We start from the raw sequence: 27,928 nt of genomic DNA, 5'->3' as shown, positions 1-27,928 counted from the left end.
ACATCAGGATCTTGCCCAATGTCTTTGAAAACTTCAAGAATCGTCTCTGCGGTTCGATACGGAATATTTTTTTCGGCTATTAATTTGGCAAATTTGATTTCCGCGGATTTTATCCTTTCATCCAACGACAGAGGCGATTCTTCGGATTGCGTCGTAAAATTATTATTCAAATTGTCTGCGTTATCGTTACTCTTTTTATAATTCTCAATGTGACACTGAGAATCTGCATGATTATAAATCGTCGATAATCGACATGAAAATTGATTGTTGCAAACCGAACAGAACCACGAATAAGGGTCGCCGTCGACTTTATGCAACCATGGCTTGAAATAATCATTCTCAAGCCATTGAGGCATAAAAGTCCTTTTAGAAGTACTATTTTTTTTATGACACCCAGATTCTCCGTGTCTATACAGGTTTGAGGAACCGCAAGAATAAGACTTATTGCATAAAGTACAATAAAAACGACTTCTATCATGGGGTACTGCACGTATCCATGATTTAAATCTATGATCATTTATCCATGAAGATAAAAAACCGCGCTTACACTTATTCTTCGATTTCACAACCGTTTCCATGATATAAAAGCAGAAAAGCGAAAGAACAGAAAATTACAGAATACCTACGCGAAAGCTTTTTTTCAATTTAAATGTCTCAGAATGACCTACGGCACATACGAAATAAAGTTCTATTGAATGAATAGCAGTATATAGACGACAATTTAATATATTTCATTTTGCAGAAATGAATTTAGAGGGGAATCAAAAAAAAAGGAAAGAAGAATATAGACGTTCTAATATATGGCATGTGATAATGTTACAAAGAAATAACAATTTTTTACATTTCCCTCCTGATGGAAGTGACCACCACCTTCCCGTGGTTTCCATTGAACGGTAGCGTGCACGTTATTCTTTTACCTATCGTTACAATTATTTTGTTATGTAAAGTTAAGTCAAATATATAACATTTGATTGTGTGTAACAATTTGATACGGTTATTAAAAAACATAGTGGGAAAAGTCAGTAGTAATCTATTTCTGTAGCGTGCACGGTACTGGCTAAGAGTGGTTTTTCATTTTAATTAACCCTTAATTAACCCTTTACGAGTAAGACTGCTTTGAACAACATTATTCTAAAATATTTGTGGAATACGTTTTTTATGTGGTTTAGGTAGGTATGCAAGGCATAAGATTTCGTTTAATTTTTCCTGTCTAGGAAAGATAGGAGAAAAGTATATTTGATCTTAATCCTTCTTAAGATTTATATAAATCGCTTTAAAAATTTGTTACAAATGATGTATATGTATCGAAATAATTATAAAACTACAGACGTATAATCATCATTATATGGGAACTGATCACGCTTAAAATATAATGAGACCTTAAAACGAGAACATAAAACTTAAATGTTAAATTTCATTGAAATTCATTCAGCCGTTTAGACGCAATCATGTCAATAGCAAAGGAACAAAAAAAAATATCGTTTTTTTCAATAGTCACAATATGATCAGGGGGTCCCAAAACGTGTATTTCCGCTAAAAAAAAATTTCGAAATTTTTTTTCATTATGATACTTTATAAATTTCCTTATACCTTACATATAGGTCGGAAAGTAAAAATGCTGGGGGCAGTCGAGACTTGGAATCGTATGCCGATTATCGCGAGGTCGTATTTCAGCTGTTTCTCTTTTACAAGAGCAAGAAGGAAAGGCTCACACTAGCGTTCTTTATCGATTTGCCGAAGTTGTGCGAAGTGCCGAGCTCACGTACACGTGGCTCGTGCGGTAGTGTATGCCTGCTATCCCCACCATTCCGTTAGACGCTAAGGTAGTTCGTCGTCACTGTTGTCGATTTCGATGCACTCAATTATGCCAGATCTGGCCACACTGGCTGTGGTAGTGGACGACAGGTAGCTGTGACGTCAGCTTACGCATGCGCAGAAAGGAATCCCACGAGGGAAAATTCCAGTGCGCATGACCAAAATTCCCACAATGTCCATCACTGCCGGAAACAGTAAAACCGCGGGAATTTGATTCTGCACTAAATAGAAGAATTACGCAGCATTTGTGCATCTCTGTTTAATAAATATTTGAGTCGATTGTAGTAGTACAGATTAGATTTACATGTGTAAATCAAAGTCTAACGAAAGTTTTAAGGCAGTGTGTAACGTGCATTGTATATCTCTAGAAGTAGCAATTTTTCTCATAGCATGAAAACATGAACTTGATTGTACATTTTCCAGTTGAGCAATTTGTTTACTTGCGATTGTTTACATTGTTAGTGAAATGTTTTTGTTTTTTTTTCAATGCGTGGTATTTGTCATGTTTTACAATAAAGACAAGTATAACACTGTTTAAGCAACTTATTTATATGCTGTTTTAATGTTATACTTGGTAATGCTATACTTGGTGAACGCGAGTACATAAAACAATCCTAAATTGTTACAGACTGATAATTAAGATTGTAGAATGTTTTTATTTTATTTCAGAAATGTACTCGAAAAGTTATTGATAAATAAAACGAGCAAGAAATAGGTTCTACGATACGGAAGTTATTAATTTTTCTATCATAAGTTAATTAATAATTTTTCTGAAACATTTTTATACGTATTAAAAAATTTATTTAAAACCTTTGTAAAAATCATAATGGGAATGGAATAAGTATACTGATTTAAATAAAAATAATTGTTTTTTTTTCAAATACAACATGAATGACTGTTCTTTAAATTTTACAATCTTTATGTATGCGTACTTTATGTTACAGTACAGGCATAAATCATATTTATATCATTTATATTTGTTTTTTTTCTTCACATTAGGAATTTCTTTATAAAACTATGTTTTATTTATTCATACGGGTTCCCATAAATTATTATCGCTCTAACAAAATATGAATTTAGATGTACAGTTATCTTAAGGCACGTAATACTACGTTTTGTATACATTGTTGCATTCCTCTTGATCACTCTTTATTACCATTCAAATACTAGGTTGTGTGGACTAACAGTGTACAAAAACAATTGCCTATTCGTAGTCTTAGACTAAACTTTACATTGTTCGTGAAACTGCCAAACATCAGAATCTGGGTTTAGGGAAAAGCGCAGGATATATATGTACGTTTGGAAAAGTGAGAAAGGGGGAAGAAAAAGGGCAGAACAGAGAGAGCTTTAAAACTGAGTCATTGGTCAAGGCTCGGGTCTAAGTCAGGATAAACGATGAAATTACCAACGAAAGGAATTTGGGACATTTTGTAGTTTTGTACGAAAAGGATCTGCGCATAAACATAATAAGATATACTGGCATACATCAACATACATATATAATAATATCAATACAAATGCAACAGAAAAATTGTTATAACTGGTAGACTTTTACATATAATTTTTCAAGAATAACAAACGTATTCACCTTTTTTTCTCGATCTGTTTTGACACACGGATTAGATTACGAGTATAATGTTTTTTCTATCCATTCCTCCATTGTAAACGTCGCCGTATTCGATGAATCAGGATCTCTTTCTCTAAAGATATCTGGAAAAATAAAGTACGTTATTTTGTATAGCAAGTTGTGGCGGGTATAATGTTCCGTTCACTTATCGCTGTACGTTCGCTTACCTATCATTGTTTTGAGTCGTACTGTGCACATTATGTAATCATCGAACGTGATCATGCCTTCTTTCGTTCCGTAACGATGTACCAAAATATTTAAAATATGATTATTAAGTCGATAACCCGCGCTATTTAACGCTTGTCGCAATTCGAATGCGCTCAAGTATCCTGACTCGTCTTTGTCGTATAATTTGAAAACCGCCTTAAAAGTTAAACGGCACTTGTGAAAATTAATTTCAATAATTATTAAACGTACAGTAATTCACGCTTTAAAGTGACAAGTTTTACACTGAAATGAAATCTTTCACTTGAATATGTCGTTATTTAAATTTTATCACTCAAAAGGGAAAATAATCGTAACATCTGAAATTAGTAGCCGTTTAGACCCAATAGAATTAACATACCCTCCATTTTCTTATATCGTTCCATAACGTTCTGAATTCTTCGAAGCCCAGTTTCCCAGAATGATCCACATCCAGCATGGCGACCATACTACGGCACACATCTTTACTGAATCCTTGATCGTGTGTTTCTGAAATTAGAAAAATACTTCCAACTGCAATATTCGTTGTAATTTATTGCTTTGTGATGAACGCTCGACCGAAAGTAAATACTTCTGAAATATTAAAAGACAATCATAAACTACAACCGACTATGACAACACCACAGATACGAACGCATTGCAAACAGATAGCAACAGACTATACCAACGAGACTATTGTGAGCTGCGTAACAGTTTTTCGCATACTGCATTCCAATCATAATTAATTCTTTTCAAGCGATCTCGTTAATGATTTTTTATCTTGTCGAGACAAGAACGCATGCAAAAAAATGTTCACTTGCATAGCCGTACTACAGTAACGATAAGTAAAATTGAATACGGTTCTTTAGCGTGCCTTGGTGTTGTGGGCTATCAGAGTTTTCTCTCCGTAGGCCCAACGTATTACCTTATTATTAATTTAGTTCCTTTAAATATCATTATAGATTGAACAAATACTGTGTTCAGCAGCTGTAGTTAAACATCCTGTATTAAAAGAAGTGCTACGAACAACTCTACTTAAATATCCATTATTCGTTTCTTTTCCATATTAGCGTAATATTATTGAATGAATATAAATTATCTAAAGGGGACACTCGTAACACCGGTTGACTATTGTACCAATTGACCCGTTCCAGGCTCCGGATAGACTTTTTTTCCTCAACTACGATACTTAACGACAGCTAACATTTACAGTCTACGGTGATTTAATAGCTTGCATTACATACAATGAGATGACCTGGTGTAATATCAAGTATACATGTATAGTAGGTGATGTCTTACCTACGGACTTATTGTACTGTTCATTATTACAAACAATGCCGCACAGCAGTGAGATGATAGTGTCGATAAACGAACCATTTCCTTGTACGGTTTCAGGGGCATGAGCCTCACTACGATGCACCAACTGTGGTAGTTCTACCCGTAACATACAGCTACATGTTAACATTAAATTTTACATATGTACATTCGGGCCAAATTAATCAACGTGTACGCTTCACAGCGATTTTTTAACATTAGGTATTTTCCAATTATTTTCACAGAGTAGTGGTATCTTCTACACAGGATATACAAGAATTATGAACACTAATTGCAGTTAATTTGAACAGTTTTTCAATTACTAAGTCATTGGTTCTAGTTGCACCTAGAATGAAATTAACATCCTCTAATTACAATTATACCTTTGTTCTAACACTTTCAATTCTTTCGGTTCCCTGAAATATTAATTGTAACGATTGTTAATTTAAAAGTATTTTTATTTAGCGATTGCTGTTAGTTGTGAACAATTATAATTTCCACACCTAATATGCAGGTCTTTGCTCACAGCAGCTGTGTTAATAATTTGCTAAATTAAAAAATGGACACAAATTAAAAATTTCTATTTCGCGTGGCGACCCAAATGTATTTATGTATAATACGAAGTAATACAAAGACAAAGAAACAGATGATTATAAAGAAAGAGAAAAGTGCGAATGATAATGTATTAGCATTCATACAGTAATCGAATCGCGATGAAAACAAATTAATCGAAATGGTGCACCAACAAACTTGTAAAATTAGAATGCACAGAGCTATTTACGCGGGTCTGTAAAGTATTCTATATGAGTGATTAATGATAGAAAAGCGTAATTATGTAAATTATGCTACTGTCAATAACAATAAATAATATTACGTTAAAAAGCATGAAAATTACAGAAGCTTTTTAATAATAAGCAAACAATAAAAACAATGTAACAAGAACGGGAAATCTTCTTCTTGTATATGTTCACATATAAAATTATATCGCAAATAGTGTTATATAATATAAATATAAATATTTATTTGCAACAAAAGTAAAATAAATGATCAATACCTTTGGAAATCTTATTCGTCGTTCATCTATCGTTTAAATCAAATTGACTATTGTTAAGATACAATCAGAGACTGATATCTAAGAATGCAATTAATACGGATAACTGGACGTAAATAATGATACCTTTTCTCATTGCAAAATCCAAGATTTCTTTCAATTCCATCCAGTCTACTTCCATATCTTCACCAGCAAGCTTCTTAAAGAATTCTCGAACTTTATCTTCATTTCGGTCTGGCTCTGGTTCACCTCGAATCTTAAAAGAAAATAAAAGTATTCAAATACGTGAAAGATGACGCAATGGTATGTTGCAAAAGAGAAAGCTGTCCCCACATGTATATTAATTTTTAGCACACATAACAGATTTATATTTACATTGTATTTCATTTATGGAAATTGTTTGTATACATATACATTATAGCGTGCTGGTTACTTACCGTATCTCCGTTTCCTTGTGTGTTGTCATCTTTAGGGTTAATCACCTAGAAGCCAAGCAACGCGAACATGCGAAATGTTACGATTTATTAATAAGGATCCACTAGTGGTCAATTAGTTTCACGCAGTTCATTGTGCAACGGTTACATATGTATATGCATCATTAGATATATAATTATTCTACGCAAACACGAGTACACGTTGAAAGCACTATAAAAGCCCAGCATATTAATCCTTATATCGATAACCAAAATACGGTTGTTCAATAACCAGGGTACAATTCTTTCCTGACCTCTTACATGATTCATCACGTACCATTATTCCACGAGAGGAAGGCCCAGAAGGCGCTAAAGATACATCTATGGCAGAAAGCTAACGCATGCGCAAAAAGGAACCCCACGAGGGAAAATTCTAGTGCGCATGTCCAAAATTCCCACGAATGTCCATCGAATGGGCCCCAGCGTGTTTACAATCCCCACTCCCGTTGTATTGTGACAGCCAATCAGCGGATTGCAGCAAAAGTGCAGATGTAAACACGCTGTGCCTTCTTCTCGTGGAAGGACGATACTATTTCCAAAGATTTTTTACTAACTGTCCGAAAAAGGAAAATCCACAACGATTTTGCGATATTACAACAAGGAAAAGGGTACCTCGGTACCCTGTTATTGACATAAGGGTTAAACACATGTTATCAGATTATGGAACTGGTCCAATATTTTTAATGTGTATTTTCTTTACGTTAATACGTGTTAATATTGCAAATTAGTCAAATTACCGTGCGAACCGTGCACATATTTAAAGTATATTTATACTACGTGAGGAGATATTTGTATTGGTGTTTAAATGGTATGTATTTATGGAGATTTCTTACCCTGTCATCAACTTCTCCAATACCGACTTCTTCGTCATTCTCCCTGAAAAATAGAATTACAATATAAATGGCGGGCTTTCATCGCGCTTAATTTTATCCAACGAAAGGATCACTTACTCCATGTTGTTCTGATTTTCGGAGAAGATTCGGAGCAGAAATTCACCTTCCTCGTTAGGATCGAATGTACTTGGAACTATACAATAGACACCAGGCGGAAATTTGAAGCGACACGTAACTTCTCGTAAATTTATAAATGCCGGCGAGCTCCCGACCGATGCATTGTATTTGAAGAAATTGATGTCTAACGGTTTTGGTAGTCGTGCAGGATTCTCCAACTGTACATAGAAATCGTTGCAATTGTACGAATCTTCTGTTACTAAATTCATTTTTTCGTGCATTATTGTTGGAATGCGCATAGATTTATAATCTCTACCTATGCGCCATCTGTCGATAAAAATGTAATAAGAGAAGAGTAATGAGTTGAGTGCGCCACGTTGCGAAAGACGCTTTTGTTCAAAAGTATCCTATGTAATAGTGTTCTGTTAATAACCAAGTTTATTTATTTTCTACAATATATATTAATTTGTTATGATTAGAAGAATTTTTTGTCGACCACGTTCCTCTTTATCCAACAATTATAAATACTTACGTTGTATATTGCGAATCCAATAGTTAGGCATTCTGCGCCCATCCTTCTCTGTGCTCGCCTATTTTTCTGCATCAACGCAACGATTACTGTACACTTATCATCATCTTCGTCCGGATACTCCAACGTAATACGATACTGAGGGTTATGCCAAAATGTTTCTGCGAGCCATTAAAAATTCTTAGTCGGTATTTGATGAAAAGAAACTGGAAAATATGTTACAACGAAAGAAACGTTTACCTAAAAAGTTTCTACAGCCTCCAGCCGTAACGCCTCGCACCCATTCGCCTTCGAACACGCTCATTTCCCATTTCTTCTTGCCAGCGTTTAGATCGTCCTCGGTCAACGAGTCCGGATTTAAATTGCATATTTCTAGTTGCGTAAAGTATTGCGTAAAATCTTGAAATGACATCCAAAATTCACCGTCCATGTCGAAAGTTAAGCCTAATTCCTCCTTCTCGTTATCGGAAATAAATCTCCATTCGGGTGATCTATCGAACGAGAAGGAAAATGGCAATTTTCAATCCTCGTCGGAAAATGAAAATATTGTGGTTCAAGTTAACCAAGTTGACTTTCCATACACCTTCTGACTAACATACATTACGAAGGTGAATCGAACTCGCGATAACATTATAAACATTCGATGCTGTTTATTGGAATTTCCAAATGACCATTTTTTATCAACATCTTTTGGTCGTTTGACTTACTGATCGCTCCACGGACCGTTCCATTCCTCCTCGTTTCCCCAGGGATTCCTAAGCCTAAGTAGAGGTATCCTTCCATAACGATTTGGCGTTTGAATGTCCACGTACTTGACGCGTGTAATACTATAAGCATGGCCTCTGATCAGTCCTTGAGGCGTCTTAGCCTCCAATACGTTTGGATCGGGCTAAAATAAAAGTACGTTTTATTTATCACTGCATTCGAAGAATTTAGTGATCGTCAGGCCATTGGATTTACCTCTATCGAACAGCCCATTAACGAGTTCCTTTCAAAAGCTTTTAGCAGAATACTGAATAGATTCGGAGGGACTTTCTCCATTTGATACATTTCCGTCACACCGCCCGTAAAGTCTTCCATGGCCTCGCATGTGGTTCCACCTTTCAACGCCTCGTACGAGCCATGAAGCTTCGCATAAGCTTTCTCTAAGAGAGCACTCCAAAACTCGTTGCTCTCCGCTGAACGCAGGTACACTAATTCACCGTAATAAGTAGGTAATCTATCGTCGATCACTACGTCCACCCATCTACCGTATTGCCAGAACCTGTAACCAGATATGAATATTATGAAACATGAGATTTTTACAATAATCCACCTACAGTCAGGGACAAAAGCAAGTGGACAGATGATGGAAAAGGATATCAATGAAATTTAATTAAAATAAATATTAACAATCGGTGTAAACTTAAATTAGGTTTAAACAAAAACTGAAACAATTACAGAGAAATAGGAGTAAGTGGACGCTACCAATAACTATTAATATTTAGTATCGCCACCTTTTGCCGCAATTACGGCCTCTAGTCGTCGAAGCATACTATTTGCAAGATTTTCTATGTAACCTTTGTCAATAGTGCCAAATGCTGATTTTAAACTATTAAAAAATTCCATTTTACCCATTCGCTTGTCCCAAGGAAGTTTGGCATCCAATACACATCACAAATTCTCTATCGGATTCAAGTCAAGACTTTGTGCTGGCCATTCGAGTAACTTAATATCTGAATCACTAAAAAATTTCATACTCTTTTTGGCAACATGTTTTGGATCATTGTTCTGTCGAAGAATAAATTCTTCCAAATTCATTTTTATTGTTGCCTCCTCCAAATTTTTGTTGATTACGCCAATGTGCTTATCAGTATTCACAATACCATCAACTGGTACTGAGGTTCCAATCCCGTAACATGAAAAACAACCCCACACCATTAATGAAGCACCTCCAAATTTAACCGTTGGTGTGATAAATAATTTTTTGTACGTTTCATTTTTCTTTCTCCAGACATTTTGCTTGTTCTTCGATTGTCGCGTTTCAAATTTTGATTCATCAGATCATACTATCTTTTTTCAGAATAATATCGGCATATTAACATACTTTTTAGCAAAAGTTGAACGTTTTTTTATGTACCTTTTATTATTATGAGGTTTACGCCTTGCCCTACAAGATTTTGGTCCCATTTTGTCTTGACTGTGAGTGGTAGTGCAACGTTTTCGTCCAGAATGTCTTAAATTCTCTACAGTATTATGTACTAAATATTTTTCCCAACGCACTCTTTGATACTTTATATTTGTGTGCCATAACATGGTAACTTAACCTGTTACAACAGCCCGAAAGAATTAAATTACGGATTTGATATGAAATATCTGCTATTTTTGGCATTTTTATATCGTTCAATGCTTAATTTTACTTGTACGAAGCCTGAATACGTATTGAAAAATTTGTTCGATGCAGCTGTGTATTAACTTGACACTTATACAAATGTTTCTATACAGGGTGTTCAGTCTCTTGACTGAGGCTACGTTAAAAAGTTATTAAAAAATTAAATTAAAAAATTTCAAATCGTTCTGGAAAAATTATGTTCCGTTGCGGTGGACAATTACAATCATTTTTGGTCAATACATATACCCTCGAAATCCTACGTACTTTCGAGGAAAAAAATTCTTTACCGAAAATATACTGTGTGGCCAGCAATGTTTCCCCGAAATTTCATGCGTATGTTTAAAAAATCATAACTTCCGGACGGATTGAAGGATTTTAATGATTCAACAATCAAAGAATGCATATTAATGGCGCTCTAGAGTTCCAGAAAAATGGATCGAAAAAATGCATTGAAAGTTAGGTTTACTCGTATACTTCGTCTATGGCGAGAACTACTATCGCGCGCACGCAGCTGTGCGCAGATTGCTGTTCTACAGGAGGAACTTTAAATGTTAATAACTTTTTAACGAAGCCTCAATCATCAAATTAGTGTTCTTGATTTTCGTCTTATTTTGGTCTCTAGAATCTCTCATTAAAATTTTTCCCAAGAGTGGCCGAACACCCTGTATAATTTTTGTCTCGCAATAATGTATCAACTAATTGTCCATTTCCTTTTGTCTCTCTGAAATTGGTTCATTTTTTTCTTTAAATTTACTTTCAGTTTACACCGATTGTTAATATTTATTTCAAATGTTATTTAAATAATTTGTATAATATAAAGATAAATGTTAAATAAATCTTAAATCTGTAATTATGATGCTGTCGTAATTAAATTTCATATTGATATTCATTTTTACCATCCGTCCATTTTTGTCCTTAACTGCATAACTAAAAAGTATATGTAAAAATTTTTCAACAAAATATAGAGATCACTCGGAAGTCATAAAATGTTAGAAATCACAATTCAGCACACATGGTTGTTATTCGACTGAAAAGTCCGAACGAACGATTCACGGAAATATTATGTTTATCGGAACGCTGTAGGTACCTGAAATGAAAGATACCGGCGTAATTTTCTTCGAAGCTTTGATCTTCTGGCACTACTTGGAAAAATAAATTACTGTCCATAGTTAGATTCGCAACGGCAGCGAGTAACCAACAATCTCCCAATTCACCCTGCTGGATATCGAATCTGGAGAAACCTTCCACAAATAGCTGTGGATTATCCACGATTTCCTAAAGTAAAAACGTTTAAATCGAATATAAAATTCCGCATGAAAACTTGTGGTTGAGAATAAAATTAACACTTTGTAATAAATAAAATTATTAATTATTTATACTATTGATGAATATATAATTGTTTGAATTATTTGAAAATTTTCAAATATTCTTACCATCGGACGTTTCCATTCTATGTGTCTGTCAGGACTTTTCGAAAAATATAAGGAGGAGTCCGTTGCCGGAAACTCGGGATCTTCGAAGAGCCTGCCCGTTGACAAACATTCTCGCCTGAGTGTGTTGAAATCTTGAACATCTGCTCGTGGTCGAAACCCAGATCCTCTTTCTCCTAACTGGAAAAACCCATCATTCGTTTTATTTCTTGCAAATAACAACAACAACTACTACTACAATAATAATAATAATAATAATAATAATAATAAATGAAGATCCTACGATAGCCTACGTTGTAACAGGGTTTTCCAATGAAATTTTTCGTAGTTTTTATACCCTTATCGTTGAACGGTTTCTTAACGTTCAGAAATTTTGATTTGGAATTTAAACTTTCTTTTCCCGAAGGTACTGCCTTGGAATACGAACCGAACTCGACTTGCGAGATACTAGGAATCGTGCTTCCACGATTTCCACTTCTACTATTACTATATTCTAACGTTGATGATGTTTTCAACACTGCAACGCCCTCTTGCATGTAATTCACGAGCCGATAGTTTGTATATTTACGATCCGGTTCCATGCCAGTATGCATAAACGAATAAAAAAGAATAAACAAAAAGTTTGACCCAGTTTAATGTAATGAACAAATTGAACTGTTCAAACTCGCGAATAAAAGTACACTATTGCAGCATTCTGTTGATTAAAATTATCTAAAGCGGCATATAACCGGAAGAAAGAAAACCACATTGAGTTTAGATTGTTAAGTATCGTAAATTGCAGCAACGTACGCGTGTGCAGTGTGATGATAATAATAACACGAGCGATAATCGGTAATAGATTGTTAGAAAAAGAAAATCTCTATAATGATTAAATTTATTTTTTTTACAAATAAAGGTTAGAGGATTTCCTCTACGAGGAGGATGATTCACAAATACATGTCAATATTTGAAGGGGTATATCTACACTTAAAAATAAGTGAAACACGTTATACGAATATAGTGGTCGTCCATTGCAACATTTATATTCTTCTATATTGAATTTTTATTTAGTATATTATTACCAAATTTGTATTCCTCCCGTTAATTTCGTAATTAATTTTAAATCTATAAGAAATTTTATTATATTGTAGGTAAAGGTCGTACAGATAAAGGTTACATCAACAACAAAAAGGACGCGTTGTTATCTTAGTCGTTCGTTTCAATCCTCGCGCGATGAATGAGTGTACATGACGCATAATATAAGTATTTTGTTAATCATAGTTCCAGCAAACACTTTATGCAAGGTGGAGAATGCGTACGCATTCATTGTGTGTTGCAACCATGATCAGCGTCAACGTTCTCATCGACATCACCATTAATAATAATCATTTATACTTGTTATAAGTATGTTTGCATTTTATGCGCAAGCTGTGTGCGCAGTACATTTCTCGTGTATTTAATTAATTAATGAAAAGCTGATTAAAGTAATCCAATCATAGAAGCTAATGTAATTAACTGTCAGAGGTAGCTTCGAACGAGTTGAAATATGTGAACCACTTAACAGAGATGTTGTCCCCCGATTACGAACATGAAATTATGCTAGCTTAGGGAGATGAGATAAAATACAGTGAAGCGCAAAAGTTTTGTGGTACCTTTCGCTTTATTATGAATGATACTGTAGATAAAAATACTTAAGAAAATTCGTTAACACGTTCACTGCCATATCCAAACTGTAAGCTACATAACCTAAAATTTGTTTCAGTATTTGTTTTCGTAACTTTCTTAAAATTCACAAATACTATTCAAATTTATTTCCCTTATCGTCTTAACTTGAGAATAAATTTTTCTAGTATCATAATGGTAAATCCTGTCACCCATGTATGGGTGACGTGACAGTCAATGTGTTAAATTAAATACTTGGGCAAAAGACCAAACACATCGATCGAAATTAATACAAACGTGATTCTAATCTAATACTTAAGCCAGGTGATATCTAACGAACACTTGTAAGGCACTTGAAAGAGCAAATGAACATATTTATTCAAATGATGGGTAATTATTCCAGCAATTATAAAAGGAACGGTAATGAATTCAAAGGATATTATTCTAATTATACAAGTTAATTGAATTGGCGAGTCGACGTTGCACCATTACTGCTACCGCAGAAATGGCAAAAAATATGAGGATTTTAAGACGTTATTTCTTCTTTAAATTTTTTATGATTTCGTACATCGAACAACGAAATGTTGTTCTGGAAATTTTTTCAATTACTAATATACTTTAAGTTGTACATAGCCTCATAAATAAAGAAAACTATTGCTCGTACTTAAATCTTTTTAATAATCTAGTCGTGCGTGATGGAGAAATTCATGTTAACGTCCCCTAACAGAGTCGCGCAAAGCGTGCAAAATTGCCCAGAAACTTTTGTGTGCTACTGTATCCGGGATCATGTGTTCTAGATAATCCGTAAATTAGTATTGTGAAGGACGCAACGTAACAATTGAACATACACGCAGTGGTAAATGAAAGGATGTTATCAAGAATTAGTAACATGATACAACATACGGAAATAAAAATTTCTATTTATTATAATATTCGATGTAGCCATGCTCGCGTATTAATTTCGAGACAAAGATACGTTCGACCATCCCTGGGAAAAATTTTAATGTGGGATTCTAGAGGCCAAAATAAGACGAAAATCAAGAATACCAATTTGTTGATGGCGGCTCCGTTAAAAAGTTATTAACAATTAAATTCAATAATTTCAAATCGTTCTGGAAAAATTATTTTCGGTTGCGGGGCACAATTACAATCATCTTTGGTGAATACACATACCTCCGAAATCCTGCGCATTTTCGAGAAAAAAATTCGGTACGAGCGGAACTTTAAACATTAATAACTTTTTAACAAAGCCTCCATCAACAAATTGGTATTCTTGATTTTCGTCTTATTTTGACCTCTAGAATCCCTCATTAAAATTTTTCCCATGGGTGGCCTAACATCCTATATCTAGAAAATTTATAACGTACGCTCTTTTTGTAGGGAAGTGTTCGTTCACTTCGAAACCCGAAATCACACGATATATTTGAAAATATTGCGGCAAATGACAGTTGTTTAAGGTTCTGATCGTTATCGCGACGGTGACATTCATTTTAAACGAGGTTCCAAGGAAACTTCCAAATAAAGTTCGGCAATCGAATAATGCGTCAGCGGCCAAAATTATTCGGTTAAAATTGAAACCGTTCGGGCGAGTTTCAGGACGCATACCACTTTAATGTTGAAAAGCGATGGAAGAAATCGTTTGACTTCAACGACTGTCTTAACGAAGATGTCATCGGTACGACCCGAGTTCCCATCGCCGTAGTAACTCATCTTCCTCGTCGACTACGCCCTAACTACGACGTTTATTGGAATTACCACTGATCACTACGTTCGAATAAAAAGATCGTTCGACGCGATTTCGAACGAGTTCTCTTTGCTCGCGTTTTTTGACGGTTAGTTCTTGTCACGTGTCCACTGTACGACGCAGATTGTTTCAGCCGTCATGAACGAAAAGCCGAGGGAAACTCAATCCTGGCTCTTGACGCGATTTCACCGCGCGGATATAGAACCGTTACGTTGACAAGTCTGGAGCCATGAACTGAGATCATTCTCCTGTTACCCTCACCAATGTTTCGTCACGCGGCACAACGCATGCAATAATGCGCGACTTTTCTTTTTCCTCAACTTTTCAGTGGCGAATGTCTGTGAAGCAGCGAGAACTAATCGAGTGGAATTTAGGTGTGTGAGATACGTGATACCTGATCGTAATTTCGCAGTTTCACAACGAGCGGATGCGTACACACGAGTCGCCGGCATAAACACGTTTTCGTGTTTGGCTGCGTTCGACTATGTTCGGCTCCGTTCGGACGTTACTCGTACGTCTTCGGTGTGCACGCGGCTTAATGGAATCAACGCGTACACCATCTGTGAGACGTAACGCGAATCAATCTAGGAAGCGCGACCCTTTAAACTCCAGAAACGTCCTTGCACCGTAAACACCAATTAACTTTAATTGTACCGTCGATAAAGCGCACATTCGGCAATTATTTCCGTTTTTTTTTTTCGTCTAACGCAGCGTACACACGATGTCGTTCCCTACGATTAACGACCATAGAATTATAGCGACATGCCAATACTCACTTCCGGCTTATGTGCTTCCTGTCGTACAATTTCTGGTTCGATCACTTCCTGTTTCCATCCGTAAGAAAAGTTGTTCATTGTGTTCTAGTTAGGATCTGACCAACGTGTTTCCAGGATTCTGAAATACTCTTTCCTGTTAGCATTTCGAAACTGTGCGGAAATGCAATTCACGTAATCGCGCGTTAGATCGATTTGCCCTGCGTGATGCTAATTTTATTGGATACGATTCGTTGGAAAACGTACGTGCGAGTCTTCCTGTTACGTTATCACGAATGGCGAGCAAGGGCAGTAGCGGATTACCGGTTCTGCGTATTTCGACCGAATCGACGCTTGACGCACTGCACCACTTTTCAAAGGTTCACATGTTTTCAACGCAATTCGATGGCTTTGCGACCACACGACCGGAAGGAGGTTTCTTTGACCTTGAACCGCGTTGCCAGTTGTGTCGTTAAACCGTCGACGGTGTCTCGCGCGTTCGTCACGCGACGTTGACGCGTACGAAATGATTCAACAGTGTCTACCTTGATATGTACTCTCGTAGTTGCGAATACGTACAGTCACTCGCAGATATAGATAATATTGTTTACCCAGGTAAGTACCGAACTAATTTTTCAAATGAAATTTGTTTCTATGTAAATACGTTGTATATTTTTACGTATAATTTTGGATACGGTTTTCTCTTTTTTCATCGATAAAGAATAATGTTTACCTTTTTACTGTTGGCGTGAATAATTACTGGGTAGTAATTTACAGAATAATAATTTGTTATTATTGATATTGTACCGAAGCAGCACTCGTCACGATACAATCTGAACGATTTTCACTGTACTGTACGACGCTATACGTATGTATACTAGCGGAACTATACATATATGTACTCTGTTTTCTTACCGCAGTTTCGTAACTCTTTAATCGCTGTTTGTTGAACATTTATTCTGTACCAAAGACGTTCGTGAAGGCTGAATTTAGTCGAAGATTTGTTCTTCTTTCTTTTCAAATGCAGATCTTAGAGGAAGTGTCGACAAGTAGAGCGAATACAGAAGTGAATTTTTACAATGTAATTAACCGATGATAGAAAATAACGAATATTCTGGTATAAGTATTGGTGTAATTTCGATTATTAATTTTGCTGTTGTCGAACAACCGTGAGAATACCCTTCGTACGCCTCGTCGATAATTTCAAAATACGCCACGTTACGAGAATCAACGATGCTTTCGCAGAATTTTCTGTCATCGAACCAAAAGTTGGCTGATCGAAATCAGAAACTTTTTACCTGAGCGTTGCGACCGCGTGGGCCCTTCTTCGATGTTGAAAAGCACGCGATACACTGACCGTTATTTCCTAAAAACAGATGCCTGGAAGGAACGTATCCTCTTTCGATCGACCAACGAGGGCGTTGGCGTCAGCGCCGGCGCACGGTGATCCAGATCGAAATATTTAATGAGATTTTGCCAAAAAATAAATTTCATAACATCGAAATTTAATGAATTAGTATTGTTTCCTGAATGACCATAAAAAATAATAATTTTAGTGAAATTTAATGAACATTGTAATTTGTACAAGTCCTGAAAGTTGAAGTATTTAAAACTACCATTTTCACCGTAAGAAATTGCTTTTCCTCCGTTGAATATTTTCATTTCTATTTTTTCTTGCGCTTTGTAATTCACTTCGCCGTTTGTGAGACCGTTGTTAAGAATTTTTGGCACATCTCTTGGGATCCATTTTAATGGGATCTTAATTTTAGATCACTCCAATTTTAATGAAAGATTCTAGAGTCCAAAATAAGACGAAAATCAAAAATACCAATTTCTTGATCAACTTCGTTAAAAAGTAATTAACAAAATTATTAATAAGATTTGTTCACATAAATGCAGCTTTTTCTCGAAGGTGGATAGGATTTTGGGGGTATGTGTATTCACCAAAAATGATTGTAATTGACCCCTGCAATCGAAAATAATTTTTTCAGATTGATTTGAAATTTTTTAATTTTGTCAAAATATATGTCCACCTATTCGAATTTTTTTCTCGAACGTGAGTAAGATTTCGGGGGTATGTGTATTCACCAAAAATGATTGTAATTGACCCTCGCAACCAAAAATAATTTTTCCAGAAGGATTTGGAATTTTTTAATTTCATCAAAAAATTTGACCTCATTTCTGAATTTTTTTCTCCAAAATCCGTAGGATTTCGAGTGTATGTGTATTGAACAAAAATGATTGTAATTGAACCTCGCAACCAAAAATAATTTTTCCAGAACGATTTGGAATTTTTTAATTTCGCCGAAAAATTTGACCTCCTTTCTGAATTTTTTTCTCGAAAATGCGTAGGATTTCAGGGGTATGTCTATCCACCAAAAACGATTGTAATTAACTCTCGCAATCGAAAATAATTTTTCTAGATTGATTTTAATTTTTTAAATTCACCGAAAAATTTGACCTCCTTTCTGAATTTTTTTCTCGAAAATGCGTAGGATTTCAGGGGTATGTCTATTCACCAAAAACGATTGTAATTGACCCTCGCAACCAAAAATAATTTTTCCAGAAAGATTTGAAATTTTTTAATTTCATCCAAAAATTTGACCTCATTTTTTAATTTTTTTTCTCCAAAATGCGTAGGATTTCGAGTGTACGTGTATTGACCAAAAATTATTGTAATTGACCTCTACATTCAAAAATAATTTTTTTAGAACGATTTAGAATTTTTTGATTTCATCAAAAAATTTGATCTCATTTCTGAATTTTTTGCTCCAAAATGCGTAGGATTTCGAGGTTATGTGTATTGACCGAAAATGATTGTAATTGACCTCTACAACCAACAATAATTTTTTTAGAACGATTTAGAATTTTTTAAATTCGCCGAAAAATTTGACCTTCTTTCTGAATTTTTTTCTCCAAAATGCGTAGGATTTCGAGTGTATGTGTATTGAACAAAAATGATTGTAATTGACCTCTACAACCAAAAATAATTTTTTTAGAACGATTTGGAATTTTTCAATTTCACCGAAAAATTTGACGTCCTTTCTGATTTTTTTTCTCGAAAATGCGTAGGTTTTCAGGAGTATGTGTATCCACCAAAAATGATTGTAATTAACCCCCGCAACAAAAAATAGTTTTTCCAGAATGATTTGGAATTTTTTAATTTCATCAAAAAATTTGACCTCATTTCTGAATTTTTTTCTCGAAAATGCGTAGGATTTCAGGGGTATGTCTATTCTCCAAAAACGATTGTAATTGACCCCTGCAACCGAATATAATTTTTTTAGAACTACTTGAAATTTGTTAATTTTTTCGAAAAACTTGTCCAACTACTCGAATTTTTTTCTAGAAAATGCGTAGGATTTTTGGGGCATATGTATTTACGAAAAATGATTCTAATTGAGGACCGCAACCAAAAATAATTTTTCCAAAACGGTTTCTGTTGAGTACACACTGGTTTATTTGTAATAAATAAACACGACACAGAAGGAAAACGATGCAACCGCAACGCTATCGATTACGCAACAAACAATCGACCTCGAGCGGTCTCTTCGAATATCTTAACGCTCCCCCTTTCGAAGTACACTGAGAAATGTTAGTTTTGTGTATAAACGTTTTTAACCTTTAATAAAATACATAATTTGCCGCGCACAAATACACAACGTAAACATAAAGTCTCTATCTCTAACAAAGTACATAATTTGCAACACGCAAACATAAACATGAATGCGATCTTTGTATTGCGATTGTGTACTAACATCTTAGATTTAACATATTAACGCATTTCTCTAATTTAATCTTTGGCAGAGCCTTGGTAAATATATCCGCTACCATTTTATTTGTGTTCACATATTGCACTTTTATCAGACCTATTTCCTACATTTCTCTGGTGCGAGCACCTCATCAAAATCGATACCCTTTTTTTGTTCGTTTCCACGAGCTACAAGTTTTGCCTTGAACTTATTTACCGTACCATCTTGGTTCTTTTTCACTCCGAACACCCACTTGTTAGTAAGTACCTTGTAGCCCTTTGGTTCATCTACTAGTTCCCATGTTCCGTTTTGCATAACTCTTTTTCTATAGCAGCTAGTCACAGTTGCCTTCGATTGCTCTTCATGGCCTGAACAAGCATGTCGAAACATCTACGTTCCATCTACAATGCCTTTATCATACATTTTCTTTAAATCGTTGTAATCCAGATGACTCAATCTCTGATGCCATCTCGTCAGTCTGTTATCTTGTTTACCCGTGAACATGCTCTGCTGCTTGCCTGAGACCTTGGCAATATATAAATCATTTTGTTTCGGTGCTGTCGGTACAACAGTACCATCCCTTCGCTTTACGACAGCTGAGTCCTCGTTGAACGTTACGCTATATCCGTTTTCAGTGATACTAGGGACTGACGTTACATTAGTACGAAATTCTGGTACAAACATTACATCCTGTAACGTAATGTTGCTTACTTGTTTGTCTTTCGAGAGCTTACTCTCATTTTTACTTCTCCTTTACCTTGCGAGGAAGTGCTGCTTTCTGTGGCTGTGTATATCTTTTCCTTGTGTTCTTCATTTAGGGCCTCGAACATTCTTCTGTCCTTGCACATGTGTGTCGTTGCTCCGCTATCTAGATACCACACGTTTGATGTGGAGAGACCAGTGTTGAACGCACTTGCTAGCATCGTCTCTTCTGTGTGATTCCTCGATGTGACACCTCTTCGCTTGTTCCTACATAATCTAGCTACATGTCCAGGCTTACAGCATATAAAACATTTATCAGAACGCCTCCTATTGTAAGTATTGTCGGGCCACTGCTTCTGGAAGCATTCCCTCTGTGCTTTCTTCTCTTGAAAATTTTTCTTGTTAGATAACAACGCTGTCTCTTTATCATCATCTTTTGATACGTCATTGTCTGTCTTTCAGATCTCCTCTTCCAGTAGTTTTACTCGTAGCTCATCTAGGGTAGACATCGTTTCCCTTGACTCAATGGCTATAGAAAATGTTTCATACTGAACAGGTAAAGACGTTAACAGCACAATTGGTATTACGGTTTCTTTCTTTCTTTCTTCATCCTGTACAATTGCTTAAACAAAATGCACTGTCGCACTGTGATTCATACACCTTTTGCAGTGCTCCCCATGCGTCCAATGAAATCTCAACCCGTTCGATATCATTAAACTGCGTTTTATGCAAACTCAATACAATTAAATCGAGTGGTTTCTCGTCTTTGAGTGTCCACAGCTCATTAAGGCGTAAAACACTTTTCATCTGGATTTTCCATGACTCATAATTACCATCTCCTAGCTTTTCTATATGTTGCAAATTTGCTACGCTCATGATGCTGGGCCCATAACCTATTGAATATACACTGGTTTATTAAATAAATAAATACGACACACAACGAAACCAACGTATCCACAACGCTATCGATTACACAATGTTTTATTTATTTATACGGGTTGTCATAAATTATTGTCGCTTTAACAAAATAGGAATTTAGATGTACAGTTATCTTAAAGCACGTAATACTACGTTTAGTATACATTGTTGCATTCCTCTTGATCACTCTTTATTACCATTCAAATACTAGGTTGTGTGGACTAACGGCGTACAAAAACAATTGCCTATTCGTAGTCTTAGACTAAACTTTACATTGTTCGTGAAACTGCCAAACATCAGAATCTGGGTTTAGGGAAAAGCGCAGGATATATATGTAGGGTTGGAAAAGTGAGAAAGGGGAAGAAAAAGGGCAAGACAGAGAGAGCCTTAAAAAATGAGTCATTGGTCAAGGCTCGGGTGTAAGTCAAGATAAACAATAAAATTACCAACGAAAGGAATTTGGGATATTTTGTAGTTTTGTACGAAGAGGTTATGCGTGTAAACATAATAAGATATACTGGCATACAACAACATACATATATAATAATATCAATACAAATGCAACAGAAAAATTGTTATAACTGGTAGACTTTTACATATAATTTTTCAAGAATAACAAACGTATTCACCTTTTTTTCTCGATCTGTTTTGACACACGGATTAGATTACGAGTATAATGTTTTTTCTATCCATTCCTCCATTGTAAACGTCGCCGTATTCGTTAAATCCGGATCTCGTTCTCTAAAGATATCTGGAAAAATAAAGTACGTTATTTTGTATAGCAAGTTAGTGGCGGGTATAATGTTCCGTTCACTTATCGCTGTACGTTCGCTTACCTATCATTGTTTTGAGTCGTACTGCGCACATTATGTAATCATCGAAAGTGATCATGCCTTCTTTCGTTCCGTAACGATGTACAAAAATATTTAAAATGTGATTATTAAGTCGATAACCCGCGCTATTTAACGCTTGTCGCAATTCGAATGCGCTCAAGTATCCTGACTCGTCTTTGTCGTATAATTTGAAAACCGCCTTAAAAGTTAAACAGCACTTGTGAAAATTAATTTCAATAATTATTAAACGTACAGTAATTCACGCTTTAAAGTGACAAGTTTTACACTGGAATGAAATCTTTCACTTGAATATGTCGTTATTTAAATTTTATCACTCAAAAGGGAAAATAATCGTAACATCTGAAATTAGTAGCCGTTTAGACCCAATAGAATTAACGTACCCTCCATTTTCTTATATCGTTCCATAACGTTCTGAATTCTTCGAACCCGAGTTTCCCAGAATGATCCACATCCAGCATGGCGACCATACTACGGCACACATCTTTACTGAATCCTTGATCGTGTGTTTCTGAAATTAGAAAAATACTTCCAACTGTAATATTCGTTGGAATTTATTGCTTTGTGATGAACGCTCGACCGAAAGTAAATACTTCTGAAATATTAAAGGACAATCATAAACTGCAACCGACTATGACAACACCACAGATACGAACGCATTGCAAACAGATAGCAACAGACTATACTAACGAGAGTATTGTGAGCTGCATAGCATTCATACAGTAATCAAATCGCGATGAAAACAAATTAATCGAAATGTAACACCAACAAACTTGTAAAATTAGAATGCACAGAGCTATTTACGCGGGTTTGTAAAATATTCTATATGAGTGATTAATGATAGAAAAGCGTAATTATGTAAATTATGCTACTGTCAATAACAATAAATAATATTACGTTAAAAAGCATGAAAATTACAGAAGCTTTTTAATAATAAGCAAACAATAAAAACAATGTAACAAAAACGGAAAATCTTCTTCTTGTATATGTTCACATATAAAATTATATCGCAAATAGTGTTATATAATACAAATATAAATATTTATTTGCAACAAAAGTAAAATAAATGATCAATACTTTTGGAAGTCTTATTCGTTGTTCATCTATCATTTAAATCAAATTGACTATTGTTAAGATAAAAACAGAGACAGATATCTAAGAATGCAATTAATACGGAAAACTGGACGTAAATAATGATACCTTTTCGCATTGCAAAATCCAAGATTTCTTTCAATTCCATCCAGTCTACTTCCATATCTTCACCAGCAAGCGTCTTAAAGTATTCTCGAACTTTATCTTCATTTCGGTCTGGCTCTGGTTCACCTTGAATCTTAAAAGAAAATAAAAGTATTCAAATTCGTGAAAGATGACGCAATGGTATGTTGCAAAAGAGAAAACTGTCCCCACAAGTATATTAATTTTTAGTACACATAACAGATTTACATTTACATTTATATTTAAGATTTACATTGTATTTCATTTATGGAAATTGTTTGTATACATATACATTATAGCGTGCTGGTTACTTACCGCATCTCAGTTTCCTTGTGTGTTGTCATCTTTAGGATAAATCACCTAAAAGCCAAGCAACGCGAACATGCGAATTGTTACGATTTATTAATAAGAATTCACTAGTGGTCAATTAGTTTCACGCAGTTCATTGTGAAACGGTTACTGACATAAGAATTAAACACATGTTACCAGAATATGGAATTGGTTCAATATTTTTAGTGTGTATTTTTTTTTCGTTAGTACGTGTTAATATTGTGAATTAGTCAAATTACCGCGCGAACCGTGCACATATTTAAAGTACATTTATACTACGTGAGAGATATACGTATTGGTGTTTAAGTAGTACGTATTTATGGAGATTTCTTACCCTGTCATCAACTTCTCCAACACCGACTTCTTCGTCATTCTCCCTGAAAAATAGAATTACAATATAAATGGCGGACTTTCATCCCGCTTAATTTTATCCAACGAAAGGATCACTTACTCCATGTTGTTCTGATTTTCGGAGAAGATTCGAAGCAGAAATTCACCTTCCTCGTTAGGATCGAATGTACTTGGAACTATACAATAGACACCAGGCGGCAATTTGAAACGACACGTAACTTCTCGTAAATTTATAAATACCGGCGAGCTCCCGACCGATGCATTGTATGCGAAGAAATTGATGTCTAACGGTTTCGGTAGTCGTGCAGGATTCTCCAACTATACATATAAATCGTTGCAATTGTACGAATCTTCTGTTACTAAATTCATTTTTTCGTGCATTATTGTTGGAATGCGCATAGATTTATAATCTCTACCTATGCGCCATCTGTCGATAAAAATGTAATAAGAGAAGAGTAATGAGTTGAGTGCGCCACGTTGCGAAAGACGCTTTTGTTCAAAAGTATCCTATGTAATAGTGTTCTGTTAATAACCAAGTTTGTTTATTTTCTACAATATATATTAATTTGTTATGACTAGAAGAATTTTTTGTCAACCACGTTCCTCTTTATCCAACAATTATAAATACTTACGTGGTATATTGCGAATCCAATAGTGAGGCTCTCTGCGCCCATCATTCTCTGTGCACGCCTATTTTTCTGCATCAACGCGACGATTACTGTACACTTATCATCATCTTCGTCCGGATAATCCAACGTAATGCGATACTGAGGGTTATGCCAAAATGTTTCTGCGAGCCATTTAAAATTCTTAGTGGATATTTGATGAAAAGAAACTGGAAAATACGTTAAAACGAGAGAAACGTTTACCTAAAAAGTTTCTACAACCGCCAGCTGTAACGCCTCGCACCCATTCGCCTTCGAACACGCTCATTTCCCATTTCTTTTTACCAGCGTTTAAATCGTCCTCGGTCAACGAGTCCGGATTTAAATTGCATATTTCTAGTTGCGTAAAGTATTGCTTAAAATCTTGAAACGACATCCAAAATTCACCGTCCACGTCGAAAGTTAAGCCTAATTCCTCCTTCTCGTTATCGGAAATAAATCTCCATTCGGGTGATCTATCGAACGAGAAGGAAAATGGTAATTTTCAATCCTCGTCGGAAAATGAAAATATTGTGGTTCAAGTTAACCAAGTTGACTTTCCATACACCTTCTGACTAACATACATTACGAAGGTGAATCGAACTCGCTATAACATTATAAACATTCGATGCTGTTTATTAGAATTTCCAAATGACCATTTTTTATCAACATCTTTTGGTCGTTTGACTTACTGATCGCTCCACGGACCGTTCCATTCCTCCTCGTTTCCCCAGGGATTCCTAAGCCTAAGTAGAGGTATCCTTCCATAACGATTTGGCGTTTGAATGTCCACGTACTTGACGCGTGTAATACTATAAGCATGGCCTCTGATCAGTCCTTGAGGCGTCTTAGCCTCCAATACGTTTGGATCGGGCTAAAATAAAAGTACGTTTTATTTATCACTGCATTCGAAGAATTTAGTGATCGTCAGGCCATTGGATTTACCTCTATCGAACAGCCCATTAACGAGTTCCTTTCAAAAGCTTTTAGCAGAATACTGAATAGATTCGGAGGGACTTTCTCCATTTGATACATTTCCGTCACACCGCCCGTAAAGTCTTCCATGGCCTCGCATGTGGTTCCACCTTTCAGCGCCTCGTACGAGCCATGAAGCTTCGCATAAGCTTTTTCTAAGAGGGCACTCCAAAACTCGTTGCTCTCCGCTGAACGCAAGTACACTAATTCACCGTAATAAGTAGGTAATCTATCGTCGATCACTACGTCCACCCATCTACCGTATTGCCAGAACCTGTAACCAGATATATTGATATTAATTTCATCATCTGTCCATTTATTTATATCCTTAACTGTATAACAAAACTTTTCAATAAAATACACAAATCCCTCAGAAGTCATAACATGTTAGAAACCAGAATTCAGCACACCAACGATTCACGGAAATATTATTTTTATTCAAACGCTATAGGTACCTGAAATGAAAGATACCGGCGTAATTTTCTACGAAGCTCTGATCTTCCGCCACTACTTGGAAAAATAAATTACTGTCCATAGTTAGATTCGCAACAGCAGCGAGTAACCAACAATCTCCCAATTCACCCTGCTGAATATCGAATCTGGAGAAACCTTCCACAAATAGCCGTGGATTATCCACGATTTCCTGAAGTAAAAACGTTTAAATCGAATATAAAATTCCGCATGAAAACTTGTGGTTGAGAATAAAATGAACACTTTGTAATAAATAAAATTATTAATTATTTATATTATTGATGAATATATAATTGTTTTAATTATTTGAAAATTTTCAAATATTCTTACCATCGGACGTTTCCATTCTATGTGTCTGTCAGGACTTTTCGAAAAATATAAGGAGGAGTCCGTTGCCGGAAACTCGGGATCTTCGAAGAGCCTGCCCGTTGACAAACATTCTCGCCTGAGTGTGTTGAAGTCTTGAACAGCTGCTCGTGGTCGAAACCCAGATCCTTTTTCTCCTAACTGGAAAACCCCATTCGTTTTATTTCTAGTAAATAATAATAACAACAACAACAACAACTATAAGAAGAATAATTAAAGATCTTACGATAGCCTACGTTGTAACAGGATTTTTCAATGAAATTTTTCGTAGTTTTTATACCCTTATCCTTGCACGCTTTCTTGACGTTTAGAAATTTTCATTCGGAATTTAAACTTCCTTTTCCCGAAGGTTCTGCTTTAGAATACAAACCGAATACGACTTGCGAGATACTAGGAATCGTGTTTCCACGATTTCCACTTCTACTATTACTATATTCTATCGTTGATGATGTTTTCAACACTGCAACGCCCTCTTGCATGTAATTCGAGAGCCGATAGTTTGTATATTTACGATCCGGTTCCATGCCAGTATGCATAAACGAATAAAAAAGAATAAACAAAAAGTTTGACCGAGTTTAATGTAATGAGCAAATTGAACTGTTCGGACTTGCGAATAAAAGTATACTATTGCAGCATTCTGTTGATTAAAATTATCTAAAGCGGCATATAACCGGAAGAAAGAAAACCACATTGAGTTTAGATTGTTAGGTATCGTAAATTGCAGCAACGTACGCGTGTGCAGTGTGATGATAATAATAACACGAGCGATAATCGGTAATAGATTGTTAGAAAAAGAAAATCTCTATAATGATTAAATTTATTTTTTTTACAGATAAAGGTTAGAGGATTTCCTCTACGAGGAGGATGATTCACAAATACATGTCAATACTTGAAGGAGTATATCTATACTTAAAAATAAGTGAAACACGATATACGAATATAGTGGTCGTTCTTTGCAATATTTATATTCTCCTATATTGAATTTTTATTTAGTATATTATTATCAAATTTGTATTCCTCCCGTTAATTTCGTAATTAATTTTAAATCTATAAGAAATTTTATTATATTGTAGGTAAAGGTCGTACAGATAAAGGTTACATCAACAACAAAAAGGACGCGTTGTTATCTTAGTCGTTCGTTTCAATCCTCGCGCGATGAATGAGTGTACACGACGCATAATATAAGTATTTTGTTAATCATAGTTCCAGCAAACACTTTATGCAAGGTGGAGAATGCGCACGCATTCATAGTGTATTGCAACCATGATCAGCGTCAACGTTCTCATCGACATCACCATTAATAATAATCAGTTATACTTGTTATAAGTATGTTTGCATTTTATGCGCAAGCTGTGTGCGCAGTACATTTCTCGTGCATTTAATTAATTCATGAAAAGCTGATTAAAACAATCGGATTATAGTAGCTAATGTATTTAACTGTCAGAGGGTAGCTTCGAACGAGTTGAAATATGT

General features: G+C 35.4%; 2 protein-coding genes across 8 annotated transcripts; both read right to left on the bottom strand.

Annotated features, from left to right (window-relative positions):
* Window positions 1-2,792: 2,792 nt before the first annotated feature.
* On the bottom strand, window positions 2,793-17,299 carry LOC122403062 (calpain-A-like). Of its 7 annotated transcripts, none has more exons than XM_043406346.1 (16): window positions 17,179-17,299; window positions 15,905-16,022; window positions 11,747-11,923; window positions 11,401-11,588; window positions 8,903-9,206; window positions 8,650-8,831; window positions 8,183-8,433; window positions 7,946-8,103; window positions 7,414-7,631; window positions 7,297-7,339; window positions 6,428-6,472; window positions 6,117-6,246; window positions 4,925-5,059; window positions 4,008-4,135; window positions 3,610-3,805; window positions 2,793-3,525 (listed from the first exon to the last, which is right to left on the bottom strand). In XM_043406346.1, the coding sequence occupies exons 2-16, from the start codon at window positions 15,980-15,982 to the stop codon at window positions 3,440-3,442; spliced, it is 2,319 nt and encodes a 772-aa protein (XP_043262281.1). In that variant the 5' UTR covers window positions 15,983-16,022; window positions 17,179-17,299; the 3' UTR covers window positions 2,793-3,439. The 7 variants fall into 7 exon arrangements, with proteins under 7 accessions (XP_043262281.1, XP_043262283.1, XP_043262280.1 ...); XM_043406348.1 differs by lacking the exon at window positions 17,179-17,299 and adding an exon at window positions 16,614-17,150; XM_043406345.1 differs by lacking the exon at window positions 17,179-17,299 and adding an exon at window positions 16,148-16,564.
* Window positions 17,300-19,329: 2,030 nt separating this feature from the next.
* Window positions 19,330-27,137, bottom strand: LOC122403043 (calpain-A-like). Its single transcript, XM_043406324.1, is given in 14 exon segments — window positions 19,330-21,227; window positions 21,882-22,003; window positions 22,089-22,284; window positions 22,487-22,638; window positions 23,247-23,433; window positions 23,983-24,025; window positions 24,100-24,317; window positions 24,632-24,789; window positions 24,869-25,119; window positions 25,336-25,517; window positions 25,589-25,892; window positions 26,074-26,261; window positions 26,420-26,596; window positions 26,692-27,137. Coding segments are annotated over 13 exon segments (2,442 nt in total). The 5' UTR covers window positions 26,992-27,137; the 3' UTR covers window positions 19,330-21,227; window positions 21,882-21,917.
* Between the last annotated feature and the right edge of the window lie 791 nt (window positions 27,138-27,928).

The sequence above is a fragment of the Colletes gigas genome, unplaced genomic scaffold (genome assembly GCF_013123115.1).
Source record: "Colletes gigas isolate AHSC1104 unplaced genomic scaffold, ASM1312311v1 Colletes_gigas_Sc00043, whole genome shotgun sequence".
Classification (NCBI taxonomy): domain Eukaryota; kingdom Metazoa; phylum Arthropoda; class Insecta; order Hymenoptera; family Colletidae; genus Colletes; species Colletes gigas.
This window is presented reverse-complemented; position numbering and strand designations above follow the sequence as displayed.

Bases quoted from the DNA above. Each gene is read 5' to 3' on its own strand.
- LOC122403062 (XM_043406343.1), bottom strand. From the start codon at position 15,094: ATGAGTTACTACGGCGATGGGAACTCGGGTCGTACCGATGACATCTTC. The intron at 11,924-14,989 runs GTATGCGTCCTG...GGGTTTTTCCAG, and splicing joins CGCTTTTCAACATTAAAGTG to TTAGGAGAAAGAGGATCTGG. The intron at 5,060-6,116 runs GTATCATTATTT...TGTTACGGGTAG, and splicing joins GGATTTTGCAATGAGAAAAG to AACTACCACAGTTGGTGCAT.